Source organism: Capra hircus, chromosome 19, assembly GCF_001704415.2.
Source record: "Capra hircus breed San Clemente chromosome 19, ASM170441v1, whole genome shotgun sequence".
Taxonomy (NCBI): Eukaryota; Metazoa; Chordata; class Mammalia; order Artiodactyla; family Bovidae; genus Capra; species Capra hircus.
This window is the reverse complement of record NC_030826.1, coordinates 47,953,567-47,971,190: the sequence shown is the minus strand read 5'-3', so window position 1 is coordinate 47,971,190 and position 17,624 is coordinate 47,953,567. Positions and strand designations below refer to the sequence as shown.

The 17,624-nt window shown below is 45.3% G+C and overlaps 1 protein-coding gene and 1 non-coding gene across 2 annotated transcripts in view; one reads left to right on the top strand and one right to left on the bottom strand.

Annotated features, from left to right (window-relative positions):
- The window catches only part of ERN1 (endoplasmic reticulum to nucleus signaling 1), an 83,190-nt gene continuing 71,773 nt past the window's right edge, over window positions 6,208-17,624 (top strand). The window contains exon 1 of the mRNA XM_018065355.1: window positions 6,208-6,428. Coding sequence (XP_017920844.1) covers window positions 6,381-6,428 — 48 coding nt within the window. The 5' untranslated portion in view covers window positions 6,208-6,380. The remainder of the gene's footprint in view (window positions 6,429-17,624) is intronic.
- Window positions 17,383-17,455, bottom strand: TRNAG-UCC. Its single transcript has one exon. It is a non-coding gene; the product is annotated as a tRNA-Gly (tRNA).

Genomic DNA, 17,624 nt, shown 5'->3' with positions numbered 1-17,624 from the left:
AGACAGACCTTTGTTGGCAAAGTAACATCTCTGCTTTTCAATATGCTATCTAGGTTGGTCATAACTTTCCTTCTAAGGAGTAAGCGTCTTTTAATTTCATGGCTGCAGTCACCGTCTGCAGTGATTTTGGAGCCCCCCAAAATAAAGTCTGACACTGTTTCCACTGTTTCCCCATCTATTTCCCATGAGCACCATAGTTCTCTTTTAAAGTTTATTCCTGCCTTCTTGCGGTTTTCACAGTTGCCCTTATACTTTGATGTTCTCTGTGCACATCCCATCACCTTTGGTGCTGTATAGTCAGTAAGTTGTGCCCGACTCTTTTGCGACACCATGGACTGTAGCCCACCAAGCTCCTCTGTCCATGGAATTTCCCAGGCAAGAATAATGGAGTGAGTTGCCATTTCCCTCCCCAGGGGATCTTTCCAATCCAGAGATTGAACCGTGGTCTCCTGCATAGCAGGCAGATTCTTTACTATCTGAGGCACCAGGGGATGCCCTCGATGATATTTGTTAAAAGAATGCACAAATAATGAGTGGTAACCAGGCAAGGTCAGAGATGACGTCACCTGCAAAATGAAGAGGATGAAATTATAGCTGAAGTTTTTCTGCTCTAAAATTTGGTTCTATCTGTGAGTGAGCTCTCTTACAAAGAAAGGAGAGAGAGAGAGAATAGGTAAGGTTTATATCTTGAGCCTTAAGAAACACAGTCTGGAAGGAGGAAAAAGAGTAGATAGACAACAGGAAAACTAGAAAATAGTACTCTCCAAGGAGGAAAAGCTCAAGAAAAAAGGACTGTTAACATACCTGGGCAAATTCCGTAGCAGCCTAGTGGTTAGTCTTACTGCTGAGGGCCCCTGGTTCAATCCCTGGTCGGGGAACTAAGATCCTACAAGCCTCATGGCCCGGCCAAAAACAAACAAAAAACAAGAGAGGGCCAGAGTGAAAAAGATGAAGCAAGCCTGCTAGGATTATACCAGAGGAAGAATGTTTATGAGCTGCCTGAGAGTACTTTCCAGAGAGTTCTGTGAAAATCAGCCAGACTCCAGGGGATTAGGAGGTATTGGAGGCACTATGAGAGGATGGCCGTTTCCATGTTGGCACTGAAGCAGCCCTTTGAGAATATTAATATACTCTTTGACCATCTGATGCGAAAAGCCAACTCACTGGGAAAGACCCTGATGCTGGGAAAGATTAAAGGCAGGAGGAGAAGGGGACGACATAGGATGAGACGGTTGGATGGCATCTGCGACTCAGTGGACATGAGTTTGAGCAAGCTCCAGATGGTGAAGGACAGGGAGGCCTGGCGTGCTGCAGCAAGTGTGCTCTCAAAGAGTGGGAGACGGCTGAGCGACTGAACTCCCACACTGGTACCGCTATGGATGCTTCACCATCGTGGCATATAGACTCAGCACAAATGGGTGGTTCATATAATGCAACCTCTCAGAGGCAAGTGAACGAATAATCAGACAGGACTGGGCTGAGCTCCCTCCCGGGGCAGAAACCCCACGGGAAAGTCCACTCTTCTCTCCCATGTGGCTGCTCGGTGACTTTTGTGGGTCGTGCTTTTGCACAACCAACCCCCAGTTGAGAGACTCACATGTTATTGGAGGCAATGCCCTTTATCATCACATATTTGTACAAACTTCTGGTTGTTAATAGTATTCCAGGGATGTGGCAGTCTGGGCTGCTGCTTAACCACCTTTACGGGCCACACAATGGGGACTTTGTCACAACACTGGGGGACGGGCAAGAATAACGCCGGTGAAGGGGGAACACTGCAGCAGCTATGGCTTCTTCGAAGTTATGTTGATAGCTGAGTTCTTTTCTTTCTTCCTTTTTTAAAAATATGCTTTTTTGTTGTTGTTGTGCTGGGACTTACCTGGGGGTCCAGTGGCTAAGAATCCGTCTTCCAATATAGGGAACTTGGGTTTGATCCTTGGTTTGAAACTAAGATCTCACATGCTTTACAGTGCAGCCAAGAAAAAAAAAAAAAATCTGAGTTGTGCCTCTTACTAGCTGTGTGTTACCCACCTGGCTGTTAATCTTTTAAAATTCCAATGCATCATCTGTAAAATGGGGCCAAAAACGCTACCTCGTAGAACTGCCGATAACATGAGCTGGTCCTATAATGCATGCGTTTTTTGCACATTTTAAAATAATAGCCAACAGCCAGCAAATATTGACTGTGGATAAGAAAGAATTATTTTTGTGATACAAGAAAAGTGCACAGTAGATTGGACTCTGTGGTAAAAAGAGGTTCTTTTAGAGTGAGCGTCACAGTCATTTCAAATCCCAGAACAGGAAGAACCAAACTTCTATTTACCTTACTGCCAAACTGCTCAGTGACAGCAGCTTTGAAAAAGTTTCCCATTTAGCTTGCTACCAGAGAGTCTTGCTTCATCATTTTATTTATCTCTTAACTACCCCCCTACCAACGTCTGCTGTAAGTGCAAGTATGTTTGGGAGCAGTAGCAGCATGAAAATCATTAAGAAAAAAAGAAAAGTGAGTCTATTCTGATAAAGACATTGTTCCTTTGATATGGTACTGGAGCTTTCAACCATGACCTCCATTTCTGGTTTTACCAGATTTTCCTTTCAAGTCTTCTTCAAAAGGAACTAATCTCTCACTAAAGAGCTGTCTGCAAACTAACCTCACAATCATGTTTAAATGAAATTTTGGAGGGTTTCAAATAGAATGGAAACTTTGTTTCAGCACAAACTTTTGCAGGCTGGGTGGTAATTTCTTCCACTAGAGGGCGAAATTTGCTAAAATAAATAAAAGGAATTACTGGCCAGAGGGATTAACACCGGACATTAGGAGTGAGCTGGATTCCAGGATCTTGGCTGCCCTTCTCAACTGTAGAAACTGGAAAACACACACTCTCCACCCCATAGGGCTCCACCCCAGAAGATTCTGAATCAGTGCGGGGAAGAAGGCATAAAAAGGTGTTGGAAATCTATTTTTGAAAACCTCTCCAAGTTTGGGAACCGCTGATTTAGAGAGAAGTGAAGATTTTAACTCAGTTTCTCCCACCACTAGCTCTCCCCTGCTGATAAATTCAGGTCCTGCTTGCTCCAATTTTTGTTGAAAATATATTTATTAACTTATTTGGCTGAAAAAGGCCTTCACTGTGGCATGTAGGATCTTCAGTGCATCATGAGCCTTGCAGCATGTGGACTGACTAGTTGTAGCACACCGGCTTAGTTGCTCTGCAACATGTGGGATCTTAGTTCCCAGATCAGGGATTGAACCCATGTTCCCTGTACTGCAAGGCGGCTTCTTTAACCACTGGACCACCAGGGAAGTCACATGTTGAACATACATTTTAACCTTGGTGGAAAAAGAGGGCTTATTTTTACCCTGAAAACATGACCTTTGCTTTGGGTAGAGGATGCTATTTAATACAACTTCCAGAAAGGTCATTTACTGACCATTTTCTGGTCTTTTCTATGGTCAGGTCCACTTCAAAGGCACCCTATAGAAGTATTTCCATCTCTGTCTATTTATCAGCGATGCCAGCTTTTGCTTTATCACAAGCAAAAAACTCTCTGAAACAATACTTGACTGTTGAACAAGACTGTGGGCAATGCTGCCATAAATAAAACCAGAACTTATCAGTATGAGTTGCCAATCAAGTGGAGACATGCACAAGACAGATGGACTGATTAAGCATACGAAAAATCAAACTGGTGCATAAGAAATTCGGATTACCTAAAACAGTGCAATTATGGCCTGGAGATTTGGTTCAAACAAGTACAAGATAAATATACCTACCTGGACCCGTCTCCTTGGAATGGATTTTTTTCTTTATTAAATCTTTAAAATTGATTTATGAGTCAGATTGAGGTAAGCATTCCCCTTTGTGTTTTATCTACTGTGCTTACAGGGTCACAGTGACATTTTCAATTGTCAAAGGGCTTCCAGAGTTCCAGCACAGAAAGTTCCCCTCCTGGATTTACTCTATTAGAGGAAAAAAGCACCAGAGAAGGGATGTGAAAGCAGCATTATCCAGTCAAGCTTCTCTTTTAACTCAACCCTGTGGTCTTACATCGGAAGCCCAGGGTGGTAAGCCAGGTGTGGTCTTACACATCCTGTGGTCCTCTTGCAAGCTGGACAGATAATCATTAGAGCTCCTCCCACTTTCCATGGGCTCCTCCCACTTCCTGTGGGCTCCTCCCTGGCCACTTGGACACCCTGTCTCCAGGAATGATGGAGCTTCTGTTACTGCACATCTCTTCCCAATCCCAAACCTCCCCATCTGCATTTTGACATGCAGATAACACTTTTCAAAAATGTGTCTACTCTGTGTTCTAGTGTGTCTAGTAACAGACACACTAAAATGTGTCTAGTTACCAAGATTGGTCCTCCGTTAAACTGATGTGTTGGATTCTCCCACATGAGTAGCGTTTAGTCCCTCGACTGTGACAGGCATATCAGGTTGGGGATGGGGAATCAGTTCAGTTCAGCAGCTCAGTCGTTTCTGACTCTTTGTGACCCCATGAATCACAGCACGCCCTTATGGCAGAAAGTGAAGAGGAATGGGGAATATTGTTGGGGAATTTTGTTGATGGGATTTTAGTTTACTGAGAGCATTTCCTTTTTTTTTCCCCCCCAATATTTATTTATTTGGCTGCGCCAGGTCTTGGTTGCAGATCTTTGATCTTCGATCTTTGTTGTAGCATGCGGGATCTTTAGTTGCTACATGCAAATTCTTAGTTGCAGAACGTGGGATCTGGTTCCCTGACCAAGGATCGAACCCAAGCCCCATGCATCGGGAGCATAGGGTCTTAGCCCCTGGACCACCAAGGAAGTCCCGCTATGAGCATTTCTGTTTGCTGAAATGAGATACGATTGGCTCATATATATCCAGACCAGACATCTGGTCAGTCCTCCACTACTTTTTTTTTTTTTAAACTGAAGTACACTCTGGGAGATAGTGAAGGCCAGGGAAGCCTGGTGTGCTGCAGTCCATGGGTCACAAAGAGCTGGACATGACTGGGTGACTAAACAACAATAATTTAAGTACAGTTGATTTACAGTGTTGTGTTAGTTTTAGGTATACAGCAAAGTGATTCATATGTGTGTGTGTGTACTTCAGATTCTTTTCCATTATAGGTTATTACAAGATATTGAACACAATCCCAACTACTTCTTTATTTTCCCTAGCATTGCTTACTTGTTTCCCCTAAACCCTGAAAAATCTTGGACTGTCATATGAACAAGTCAAGAAAAATTAGAGAAGTCACTATCCTTGTTTTCTTCTTCTCCTAGAATATAGAAATATGTTTCCAACCTCTCTCTTGTTACAATGTCCTCTCTCCCAGTTTTCACCTATATAAGTGGAGGGCAGCATGGGACCCAGTGACCAAACAGCTTCCAGGCTCTTTAAATGAGGCTAAGAGCCCATAGCCTTCAAATGGACCTTGTACTAGTCCTCAACAAACCCACTTTCTCCAAGCTTGACACATGTCAAGCTTCACAAGGTCACATCTACAAATGCCACATAAACACACATGACACCAGCAGCCAAAAATGGTTTCTTTGTTTGTAATTTTTGGCCAATGACTTGGCCATGGTTATACCAAAGGGAATTGGTGGCTGTTGGATATGATTTGAAGGGGAATTCCTGAGGGCAAAGAAAGGGAAGAAAAGGACCTTTGGGTTAACTGAGGCGCAAGTGGAGGGCACCAGGGATGCGAACTCAGCAATAGCCACGCGCAGAGCAGAAACGTCGGGTTTGCAGGAATCCCCTGCCAGCTGCCTGCCTTCGCTCAGGAGACCACCGACGATCCCACTACGGCGGGGCTCTAGACTCAAGGCACCGCCTGTCTCCTGGCCTTTCCTGATCCAGCCTGACGCAGAGGGTCCCTAGACGGAGGTCAGTGGGACCGCCTGGGGCAGGGAATGGGCCCACTTGGCCGGGTTACCGGCCTCCACTTGCCTCAGACAAGTTCTTTGCCTCGTTCACTCAGCTCCCCTAGATGCCCAACACAGAGGCCTGCTCCTCTTCTCCCGCCGCCGCGGCCAAGGGACCCAGGGCCAGCTGGAGGCCTTTGGCACCGCCTATAACCCCGCCCCCCGCGACAACCCCGCCCAGACCAGCCCAATCCCCGCCCCGAACCAGGGCCCCGCCCAATCCCAGGCCCGCCTCTAGGTCGGCCCCGCCTCCGGCCCCGCCCCGACCGGAAGAAGCGCCGGCGCCCGGCACTTATAGGGCCGGGAATGGGGGTGCTGCCACCGCCTAGTCAGCGCTGCGTCCCCTGAGTCCCGGCCGCCGCCGCTCTGTCGTCGCGACGCCCCCGCCCCGTCCTCTGCCCGCCTGCCCGCACCGCCCCCCTGGAGCCGGCCGGCCGGCCAGGAGCCAGGCCGAGTCCTCGCCATGCTTGTTCGATTGCTGCTGCTGGCATTGCTGTTACCCGGCCCCGGGGTGAGTGACCGGGAAGCTTGGGGTGGGGGACAGCGCGGCACGGGCTGGGGTCCGAGCCGGGAACGCGGCGGCTTGCGGCGGCGGCGGCCCCAGGCTCCGTGCGCCCGCCGGGGCGGAGGCGACGCTGGGCGTGGAGAGGCGGCCTCCTGACCGGCTCGAGTGGCGGCCACGGCCGGCCCCGCCAAGGCGTCCGCCACCCATGGGCCTCGCTGGCCGGCGCGGCTGTCACGAGCAGCGCCTCCCGGGCCGCGTGCTCTCCGACGCAACTTTGTGTCGCCCTGGCGGCACCTCAGGGTGTCCAGAAGGCCCGGGGCCCTTGGGAGGCCGTCCCACCTGTCGGACCCTTTCCACAGGTGGGAGCCGGCTTGGCCTGGCGGTGGCCGCGGAGGGAGGGCAGGAAGGGCCCTGTGGCCAAGGGGAAGGGAATGTCTTGCGTTTATAATCCTCACTTGAACTTTCCAAAATGCGAAAACTTTGGAAAACAAATGCCACTGAAAGTGGCTAAGCATTCTTTCCCCAAGAGTTTGATTCTGCTTACCTGCCTTGCAGGTTTCTTGGTATTGGAGGCAGCGGGCTTCCTTTGGGGGCAGCAAGACTTCCTTAAAGCAGGTTAAGCGGTGGGAATGGGACTCGTTTTTAAAAACCCCATATGGGACAGCGGTGAGGCTGCTCCTAAACTTTAAACGACAGACTGTCTCCTCGTGGGAGAACACCGCGGGGCTGTCCGAAACGTCTTTTCATCTTTTTTTTTTTTTTTCTTTTTTCTCTGTAGAGAAGAGCCTGGTTTACATTTATTTAACGATTTCAGGCCTTCTGTCAGGCTGTGGACTCGGACACCTTGGCTGGGAGGACATTTTGTGGACAAACTCGGCTTTTTTTTTCCCCCTTCTGGTTAGAAGAACCTAATTTAGGTGTTTTTTTTTTTTTTTAATGTATTGTTCAGGATGTGGGCATGGCACACTGGAGCAGGTTCTATTTAATGACCTCTACTTTGTACTCTTTAATATGGTGTATCAGGTACTAGGTGTTCAGGTGAAGAATGGACGTGTGTGTCCCTGAGTGCCATAGCGTGAACTCTTTGGAGGTTATGTATTTTAGGTAAATACTAGTCTGTGCTCTTGGGGTAGGTAACAAGAATTTGGAAATAGCTGAAGAAGTAGGAGGCCATTTTTTTTCAAATTAAAGTTCTTTTTTTTGTTTTTGTACACACTCGGCAAAAGTCATGGAAGTTAAGTTTTCCTTCTGGTTGAGGAAAAAAATCCACTTTCTCAACAGGAGTCAGGTTTTGAACTTGAACATTTCATCTTGGATTGGATAATTGGTGCCTGGCATCCGTTCACAAAAAAGAGGGTAAAGAGAATGACCAAAGTGTATGACATGGAAACCAATCATTCCATATCATCACTGTGTATCTGGTTTTCTCTGCCACCTCTTTTCATTTACTGTTCTGTCACTGGATTCTAGTGTTTCAGTTATTGAAAAACTTTGGCTAAAGAACCAAAAATAACTGTAGCCTTTAACTGGGACTATAGTTTCAGTTCATGTAAATATTTCCAACTTGTATTGAGAATCCAAAATTCCCAGAGTTCTTGGTAAAAGAGTTCAGACCCTTTATCAAAAAGTTATGCTTGAGTGTAACAGCTCTTTAGGGAAAAGGTCAGAATTTCACTCCCAGAATCACCTACCCGTAAAAATTTCGATCCCCAAACATAGTGGGAATTGTTATTTTTTTTTAATCTTTTTTTTCCTTTAGTTAACTTTTGGCTGTGCTGGGTCTTCGTTGCTGTGCTCGAGCGTCTCGTTGCAGTGGCTTCTCTTGTTGCGGAGCACTGGCTCAGTAGTGGTGGTACACGGGCTTAGCTGCTCTGTGGCACGTGGGATCTTCTCAGACCAGGATTGAACCCGTGTTCCCTGCATCGGCAGGTGGACTCTTATCCACTGCACCAGCAGAGAATCCAGGAATTATTATTTTGAAGTTCTAAATGCAGAGTTTACAGTTAAACTAGGCTGCAGTGATGTTCCGTGCAGAATGTAGAGCTGTAAAATCAGACAAACCTGAGTGCTTTCCCGTCCCTTGGTAGCTGTGTCCTCAGAGTCTTTGAGACTCTGTTTCCTGACCTGTGAAATGGGGACAGCTGACACACTCACATGTGTGATGAGACCTGGCAGATCACATTAGATAATAATGTAAATTCTCCTTGCCATCCCATCCCCCAGAAGGTGTTTTTTACTCGTAAGTCATCATTTTAAAATATTATACAGTGCCTGGGCAGGGGATATTTTTTTGATGCTGTTTCTTTTTGACTGATGAAGTAACTAGTGCAGTGGAGGCAATATTGTGGTTCCCCTTCAGTGTGTGTCTTAGCCAGACGTCGACAAGCCGAGACTCTAGGCTACTGGACCTAAAATGCAGCTACGTCGGTGTTTCTAAGCACCCAAGCCTGTCTTGTTAATCCAGAAGGTGCTTTATTCAGTGAGTTTCCTCCTCCTTCCTGGACCTGGATCTTGTGCCTAATGTTGGTTTGTGGTGCATCGTTGCTATCACATCACTGCTGCCCTGTGGTCCTCATTGTGCCACGTCTGGGTGTCACTTCTCTCAGTACCAAAGAGATCTGTGGAATGCGAGGCAGGGCACCTTCTTCAGGGTACTTTAGGATATGCGATCTCTTTTATTGAGCTGATGTTTGGGTTTTAGAGGGGACTAAACAAGGTCCCGGAGAAGTGTCCACAAAAACACACTGAGACGTTAAGTCTTACTAGAAATGGCCTTGCTTCTTTATTCTGATACTTATTACCTGCATGAATTATCCTCATAGGAGGTCTCAAGTATTTATACGGTGGAGGAGAGTGTTTCCTGAAGCTCACGTTCAAGACTGCTGATCGTGAAATTAGACTGTAATGTGCATTTGTCTGTTTTGTTTCTGTAACTTGCATGCCCACGTGGCTCTCCACAGTGATACAACTTCTAAAATCACAGGAGAAAATGTGTATGAGAGTGATCCTTGAGAAAGTTTGATGGTAAACCATATTCCTGAATATAAAAACCAGTGAGCCACATAAAGGTTTCCTCCTGTCTGAGCCGAATAGTAGCACCTGCATGGGCCTCTTGGGAATATAGTTTTTTGCCTACCTTTGATGGCAACTCTGTTTTCCAGGTTGAATACTCAGGATAACTATTTCATTTTCATTGGAAACCTCTTTGTTTTGGGGAATCCACAGTAATATTTAGGTTTAATACTGTGTGTGTTTTATCATGATCAAATGTTTTCCCGAAAGAGATGATATGGGGAGAAAAGCCTAATGTATCATTTTGATGGATTCCGTTTTTATTATGCACGCATAACTCAGGGCCCGTAACCTAGCAATATGATTAGAATGTGATGCTGGCTTAAAAAACAGGGACAGTGAATCATAGTCTGTGAATAATAAACATGCTGGTTGGCTGTATTTCTCAGGGGCTGGGGATTTTTTTCCCCCCCTTATTTTATCTTTACCTATATTCCATGTTTGGTTTCAGAGTTTGCTGCCTCAGAGCAACAAGTGCTTAGAGATATTTAAGTGAGTGAGTGCACCAGAACACACGTGGACTGGGAAAAGTAGAGCTTGAGACCCGCCCTCCCCTCAAACACCAAAGTCCCAAGGTCCTTGCATACATGACTTTAACAATTTTTCACTTTTACACAGGCTCTGCATCACTTCTGATTATCTTATGATCTCTGTTCACGTACAAACACACAGCAAATCGAACAGTATAAGAGGGTTTGGTATTTTTGTTCAGTTTTTTTTTTTCCCACCAGACGTCTCCTGTGACCTGTTAGGAAGTATTCTGAGTGCACCACTGTGTCTGTGACTTTCAGTAGCACCTTAGTAAACTATCATCCACGCAAAAAGCATTTGAGCCATCTGTGTCAGCCTCAGGATAGGGACGGGGGTCAAAACTGACCAGGGCTAATGTGGTAACAAGCCATGCTTTGCCTAGTGATCACCCTACTGGGGTCATATGGGTTGCTTTCCAGTTATTCCACTATTGTAAGAAAGGTATATTTCCTTTTCTTCCAATCTTTTGTGTTTGGTGCTTTCTGTATAATAACATGGGAAGATTTGGGAAAACCTCTCAAGTAATCATATTTATGGTAAAAAGAAGAGTTAGAAATGTAGATAGTCTAAATTTAAAAAATAAACACAATAAACCTATAATTATATTACGCAAACATTATTTCTGTTAACATTTTAACAGCTTTCAGTTCAGCTCAGCAGTGTCTGACTCTTTGTGACCCCATGGACTGCAGCACTCCAGGCTTCCCTATCCATCACCAACTCCTGGAGCTTGCTCAAACTCAGGTCCATCGAGTCAGTGATGCCATCCAGCCATCTCTGTCATTCCTTTGAGCTGTAATTCACATGTCATAAAATTCACTCGTTTAAAATATACAGTTCATATTTTTAGTGTATTCACAGAAATGTGCAGCCATCACCACAGTTTTATGTTATTTTCGTCATTCCTGAAAGGAACTCCGTACCTGTTAACCCCATATCCCCCAAGCCTCCCAGCCCCCAGTAACCACTGATCTCCATTTGTCTCTATAGATTTGCCTATTCTGGACATTCCGTATTAATAGAATCATTCCACATGTGGTCTTTCATGTCTGGCTTCTTTCACTTTGCGTAACATTTTCAGGGTTCATCCGTCTTCTGGCCTGTATCAGTGCTTTTCCCCATTTTATTGATGAATGATATTCCGTGAGGACTTGCCTAGTGGCTCAGTGGTAAGGAATCCACCTGCAATGCCCAGATGTGTTTGATCCCTTGGTGGGGAAGATCCCCTGGAGAAGGAAATGGCAGCTCACTCCAGCCGGGCTACAGTCCACGGGGTGGAAAAGAGTCAGACAGGACTTGGTGACTAAACAACAATATTTCATTATGTGGATATCCCCCATTTTGTACATCCATTCTTCATTTGATGGACATGGGTTGTTTCCCCTTTTTGGCTATTATGAATAATGCTGCCGTGAGTGTTTAGGTACAAATTTTTGAATGGCTGTGTATTTTTTATTTTTCTTGGGTATATACTAAAGAGTGGGATTTCTAGATCATGTTGTAACTTTCTGTCTAACCTTTTGAGGAACTGGCAAACCATTTGCCAAAGCAACTGCACTAGTTTACATTGCCACCTGCAGTTTAGGAGGGCTTCAGTTTCTCACCAACACTTAATATCTGTCTTTTTTTTTTTTTAAATTATAGTTGTTCTAGTGGGTGTGAAGTCATAACTCCTTATGGTTTTGGTTTGCATTTCTCTGATGACTAGTCTATTAATATCTTGATATATGTCCTTCTGGACATTTTTATGTGCTCACTTTGCATAAGTTATGCTTTTCTTCCCCAAACTGAAATATATCATAGATCTTACTGGGTCAGTAAATTTAATTCTACAACATTATTCTCACTGGCTGCTTCCCTGTATACAGCTCACTGTAATACTTCTCTGAATGGGTATACCGTAATTTGACCACTCAACCATTTTAGATATTCAGGCTGCTTTTAATTTTCATTACTATGAACAGTTGTGATGAACCTTACTGCTAAACACCAGAGCCCATCGTAACTGCTTAATTATTACCTTGGGATAAATTCCTAGGGCTGGAATTTGCTGGTCATATGTATTCTTTAAGAGCTCCCTCCTCCAGCCCTCAAGCAATAGTAGATGTTTTAAAAAGCACAAACCAACCTTAAATTGGTTTCATGATAGCCATTTTAGAGTAAGCTTTAAAGTGTTTCCTTTTAGCAGGGTGGATTTAAAGTCTGAAAACGGAATGTGTAGGTTTTATTTTGCTTATATTTCGAAGACCTGAATAATCACAGCAGTTCCTTCATGATGCCCTGTGTACCTACAAACCTATCGAAAAATGTTAATTAATATAGGTCCTTTGGTCTGCCGTGGTTTCAGATCAGCTTTCTAGCAGATGTGGCTTCAGAAATACCTCGGCATTATTCTTTGAGTTTAATTTTATGGGTAGCCCACTCTCTAGAGAAAAGATTGTTTGTTTGTTTGTTTGTTTTTTCCTTGGCTGTGCCACAAGGCTTGAGGATCTTAGTTCCCTGACCAGGGATTAAACCCTGGCCACGGCAGTGGAGGCACGGAGTCCTTCACTAGACTGCCAGGGAATTCCCACAATTCTTTTGATAGTTGATTATGAGGCCCTTTAAAATTTCGACTCAAAACAGCTTATAAATCAAAAATTGATGCATTGTTTGTCTCTTTTGGAGGTCACAGTTCTTAAAACATTAGCTTGTCCATACAGCTGTTTTTCCTAGGAAAATTAATGTACCGCTTGACAATAGAGTGAAACATTTGTTTTGTTTTTTCCACAAACGTACCTGAACTTTTTCATCCAAGAGAATGTTGTGTCTTTCAAAATCATCACCCCTTCAGGGTCAATGTTCATGTCAAATCAGTCTTTTTTTAAACTTTTTTTTTTTAGTGTCATTTAATAATTCAACTTTAAAATGAAAAAAGGAGCCCTGAAAAAGCAAGTATTTATTTTTTTAATTCTTAAGCTGTTTATTCTTACACAACTTAAAACATTTCCCAATTTTTTCCAGTCTCTGCTTGAATATAGCTTTGACATGGCCCATGCTGAAGTTTTGATCAAAACTGTTATTACTTAGCTTGATTGCATGATTTATAAAGGGCACTTGGATTTTTGGTTGTTTCTAAAAACTAATGAGAGACTTTCTACCTCTTAGAGAATTCAAAAGTATATTCTTTGAAGAAAATTTCCAGAAAGTTCCAGATGTATTGTGAGCAGTGAGAGCATGTATGGATAAAGGCATAACTTCCCATCAGAGTACGTTTGGCTTCCCAAGTGGCTCAGTGGTGAAATAATCCACCTGCAATGCAGAAGACGTGGGTTCGATCCCTGGGTTGGGAAGGTTCCTGGAGAAGGAACTGGCAAGCCGCTCCAGTATTCTTGCCTGGAGAATCCCATGGACAGAGGAACCTGGTGGGCTACAGTCCATGGGTTCCCAAAAAGTTAGACACCACTTAGTCACTAAACAGCAACAACAAAAAGAGTATGTGAGATTCCTAGAAAAGATCTTGCTGGTTTAGACCAGTAAATCTTTTTAAAAATTATTTGTTTATTTAGTTAGTTATTTGGCTATGCCATGTCTTAGTTGCAGCATGTGGGATCTAGTTCCCTGACCAGGGATTGAACCTGGGCTCCCTACACTGGGAGTGTGGACCACCAGGGAAGTCCCACCAAGTCTTAATATTTTCCCCACCCTGCCCCCACCTGAGGAGTGAGATGCATGGCCATCAGTGACAGTGGTGGGAGCAGGTTAGAACCTTCGAGGGTGGTATTTTGGGGCAGGTACTACCCTCACCCAGGCATCACCACTGCCCTCTCCAGGTGAACAGTCACTGCTTTGCTGTGTTCCCATGGCAGATAGACGAGGAAGCTGAGGCCAGACAGAGCCGGTGACCTGTCTGTGGTCATGGGCCAGGGAGGGAACCGAACCTTGAATCTGATCCTCCTGCTTCCCTTTGAAGAGCAGCCCCTGCAGTGCTTACGTTCTGGTGCGTTTGTTAGAACAAACCTGAGGACCGACCAAGCCGTGTTGCAGTGAGAGATGGGATCCAGAGAAGGAGCGGAAAGAGGCTTTGCTCTAGGCTTGGGGAGATGCTCCAATGGTCTCCATCCTCCCAGGACAGTCGCAGCCTCTCACCCTTCGTTTCAACCTGAGAAAGATGCAGCTTTGGGGTGGAAACGCTGCCTTCTAAGCACCTCCATCAGGAACATTGACTGCATCCATCGATCATGGGGACAGTGCAGGTGAAGAGGCTCTTACACCAAACCTGCCATTTAAGCTCGATTCTTTGCTTGAGGTCTAATAATATCCAAGCAGGTGCATGTTTTTCTGTAAGGTCTTGCCCCAAAATGTTTCTGAAATAGCAAAACCGAAAGTTCACGTCTTAGAAGCCTTTAACCAGAGTTGCTCCTCCCTATTGTAGTCAGAGCTTTGGGCAAGGGGTCCCGAAAAGACAGAACTCTCTAATGGTCAGGCTGGGTCTGGGGTGCAGGTTGACTTTGCAGAGCGCCGCACCTCCCACCAGATTCTGGCACCAGGATGTGGGTGTTTGATGACATGAGAGGGAGTAGGCTTGGCCCTTGGGCCACCGTGGAGGATGGGTCTCAGGAGAGGGTGGTGACAGAGAGAGGAGGGGGCAGGAAGGTCCCCCTGTGTGGGGTGGCCCACTTCTCCTGCTGGTTTGTCCTTGAGGCCAGGAGCTGTCTTGCCCATCTTTGCACCCTCTATGGTGTTTAGCATGGTGAGTCAGCCATACCCTCTGTAGCAGGCACTCAGCGAATATTGATTAGATTTCTCTTGGAGGCTCTTGAAGACCAATAAGACAAGGAGCTCTTTTATCATTGGGTAAATGGGCTGTGGATTTGGGGCAGGGAATAAGGAAAATGTTGCTCTAGCTGTAATTTGCATTCTTTAATGGGATCTTATCAACTGTGTTTCCTTCCACACAATGAGAGGGGTTCCAAGATACTTGCTTGGGTGGACATGACCCCCAGTGTGTAGTGCTCTCTTGATCGGCCCCTCATATCAGTCATGAGATTAATTTTCCCACTGCCAAACCCCAGGAGATAAATGGCTTGTGATTATTCCAAGTCAGTTTCATTTTTCACTCAGCATGATGTTTCACTATTAAAAAAATGAACCTTGATTCAGAGTAGTCCTCTTATGTATGAAACATGATTTCCCTAGTTAATAGACTAATTTATAATTATAATTCAAAACCACCCCTTCCTTGAAGAGATTATCTTCCCCTCTGTATTTCAGAGTGGGGGGAATCATTGTCCTGGCTACAGGAGAGTTTGTCATGGAAACCGGATTTTTTTTCTTTTTTCATACATTTTCTGAACAAACAGTGCCATCAGAAACCTTGACCCTGACATTGTCGTCGATCTCCAGTTGGGTCAGGGGAGTTTGTTGACCAAAACTAACTCGGATCTCCCTCCTCTTGAAGCAAATGACCCGTGATTCCTGAGGAGCCTCTAGGAGTGAGAGAAACACCTGTTTCAGCTGCAATGGGAAGGTGTTAACTTGAGTCAGTGCTTCCCCACCCTGCTGACTGAGTCACCTGGGACCTTTTAAAATAACCTTATGCCAAGGCCCCACTTCAGATGAATGAAATCGGAATTTCTGAGAGAGGAGGTTGGCATGCTTTCTTTAAAAAAAAAAATTTTTTTTTTTTTAATAAACTCCAGGTGACTGTAATGTGCAGCCAGGTTGAGGCCATCAGGGAAGCCCTGCTCCTTAATCCTGGACTCAGCCAGAGTGTCCATCTGTGCCCTGTGATGTCACAGAACCCTGGACCAGGCCAGAGCCACTGGCTTTCAGCGTGTGTTATATGGAGGTTAGGATTGATACGTCCTGCTAGTTAGTGGCAGAACTAGAAATAGATGGACTTACCTGGCCATCCAGTGGTTAAGACTCTGCACTTCCAATTCAGGGAATGCGGGTTCGACCCCTGGTTTCGTGACTTAAGATCCCACGTGCAGTGCGGCCAAAAAAAAAAAAAAAAAGAACAGAACCTAGCATTATCTGTTTTCTTTATATATATATAAATAAAATCTATGTACTTATTTGTTTTTGGCCATGCTGGCTCCTGTTGCTGTGCAGGCGTTTCTCTGCTCGTGGCTGGTGGGGCTGCTGTGCAGGCGTTTCTCTGCTCGTGGCTGGTGTGTCTGCTCTCTCATCGCGGTGCGTGGGCTTTTCACTGTGATGCTTTCTCTTGTTGCAGAGTGCAGGCTCTAGGGCACAGGCTCAGTAGCTGTGACACACAGGTTTAGTTGCTCCTTGACATGTGGAATCTTCCTGAACCAGGGATTGAACCCTTGTCTCCTGCACTGGCAGGCGAATTCTTTACCACTAAGCCACCTGGGAAACATATTATGGGTTTTCTAGTACACTGTATCCACCTTTTGCTGCTGCTAAGTCGCTTCAGTCGTGTCCAACTCTGTGCGACCCCATAGACGGCAGCCCACCAGGCTCCCCCGTCCCTGGGATTCTCCAGGCAAGAATACTGGAGTGGGTTGCCATTTCCTTCTCCAATGCATGAAAGTGAAACTATCCACCTTTTAAAGCACAAGTAATTCCAGACAGATGGATATTTGTTGTTGTTGTTATTTGAGTACTAACTACTGAATTTGCTTTTTAAAAAATCAGCTTTAACCGATAACTGGCCTTACATTCAAATATACCTCATTATTGAATTATAAGATGTTTAGAATTGCAGTTCCACTTAAGCTGATGTATTATTTTTGCCTTCTTCATACATTAAGAGGCCTGAAGGAATCCAAACAACACCGTTTTCCAGGTTCCTTCACATCCCCTGGTGGGTAATAAAATCTTTCTTCAAGTTTGTAGCCAGAGTGAAGTAGCCAAGGCAAGCGGGTATGGGAGAAATTTGTGGAAGGAGTGAGTTGAACTGTTAAAGTATAAGAATGAAGCATACAAAGCCAAAAGGGACTTTCTTAGCAGGGTGAGAATGTGCACGTTGGAAATGAGTTGCCAGAGGGCCCAGTTGGTGATGTTCTCCTTCCCTTTCTGTGATCTGGAGTGTTGTGAGCATCTGGGTGATTATCATAGCCTGAAGGTTTTTTTCTGCAGCAGGTGCACCTTTGAAAGGCCACACCGCAGAAGGCCCCGCAGGAGATGGCCAGTCCCTGTCTTAGCCACTGCCCCTCAGCTGTTACCCAGAGAATCCTAAGAGCTGATTTAGAAACAAGAGGAAACTCACTTCTGAAACGCACATGGACTGGTCCAGACCACATCTAAACTCTGCCGGAACCATGCTGACAGAAGTCAGTAGAAGTGGGAGGTCACTCTGTAAAGTCGGCCTCTCTTTTTTGGCTGCCCTGTGTGGCTTGAGGGATCTTAGTTCCCTGACCAGGGTTTGAACCTGGGTCCCCTTCAGTGGAAGCACAGAGTCCTAACCACTGGACCACCAGGGAAGTCCCTGAAGACGGCCTCTGAACGGGGCTCAGCATCTAACCTAGCACCTGGGTGAGCTCCAGGCTCAGAGCTGGGTTTCCCGACTGAACTTAATCCTAGGGAAGTCCCAAGTGAGTCTGTGTTCATTAAGCAGGTGGACTAGTGTAGTCGGTCGTTTTAGCTGTTTTG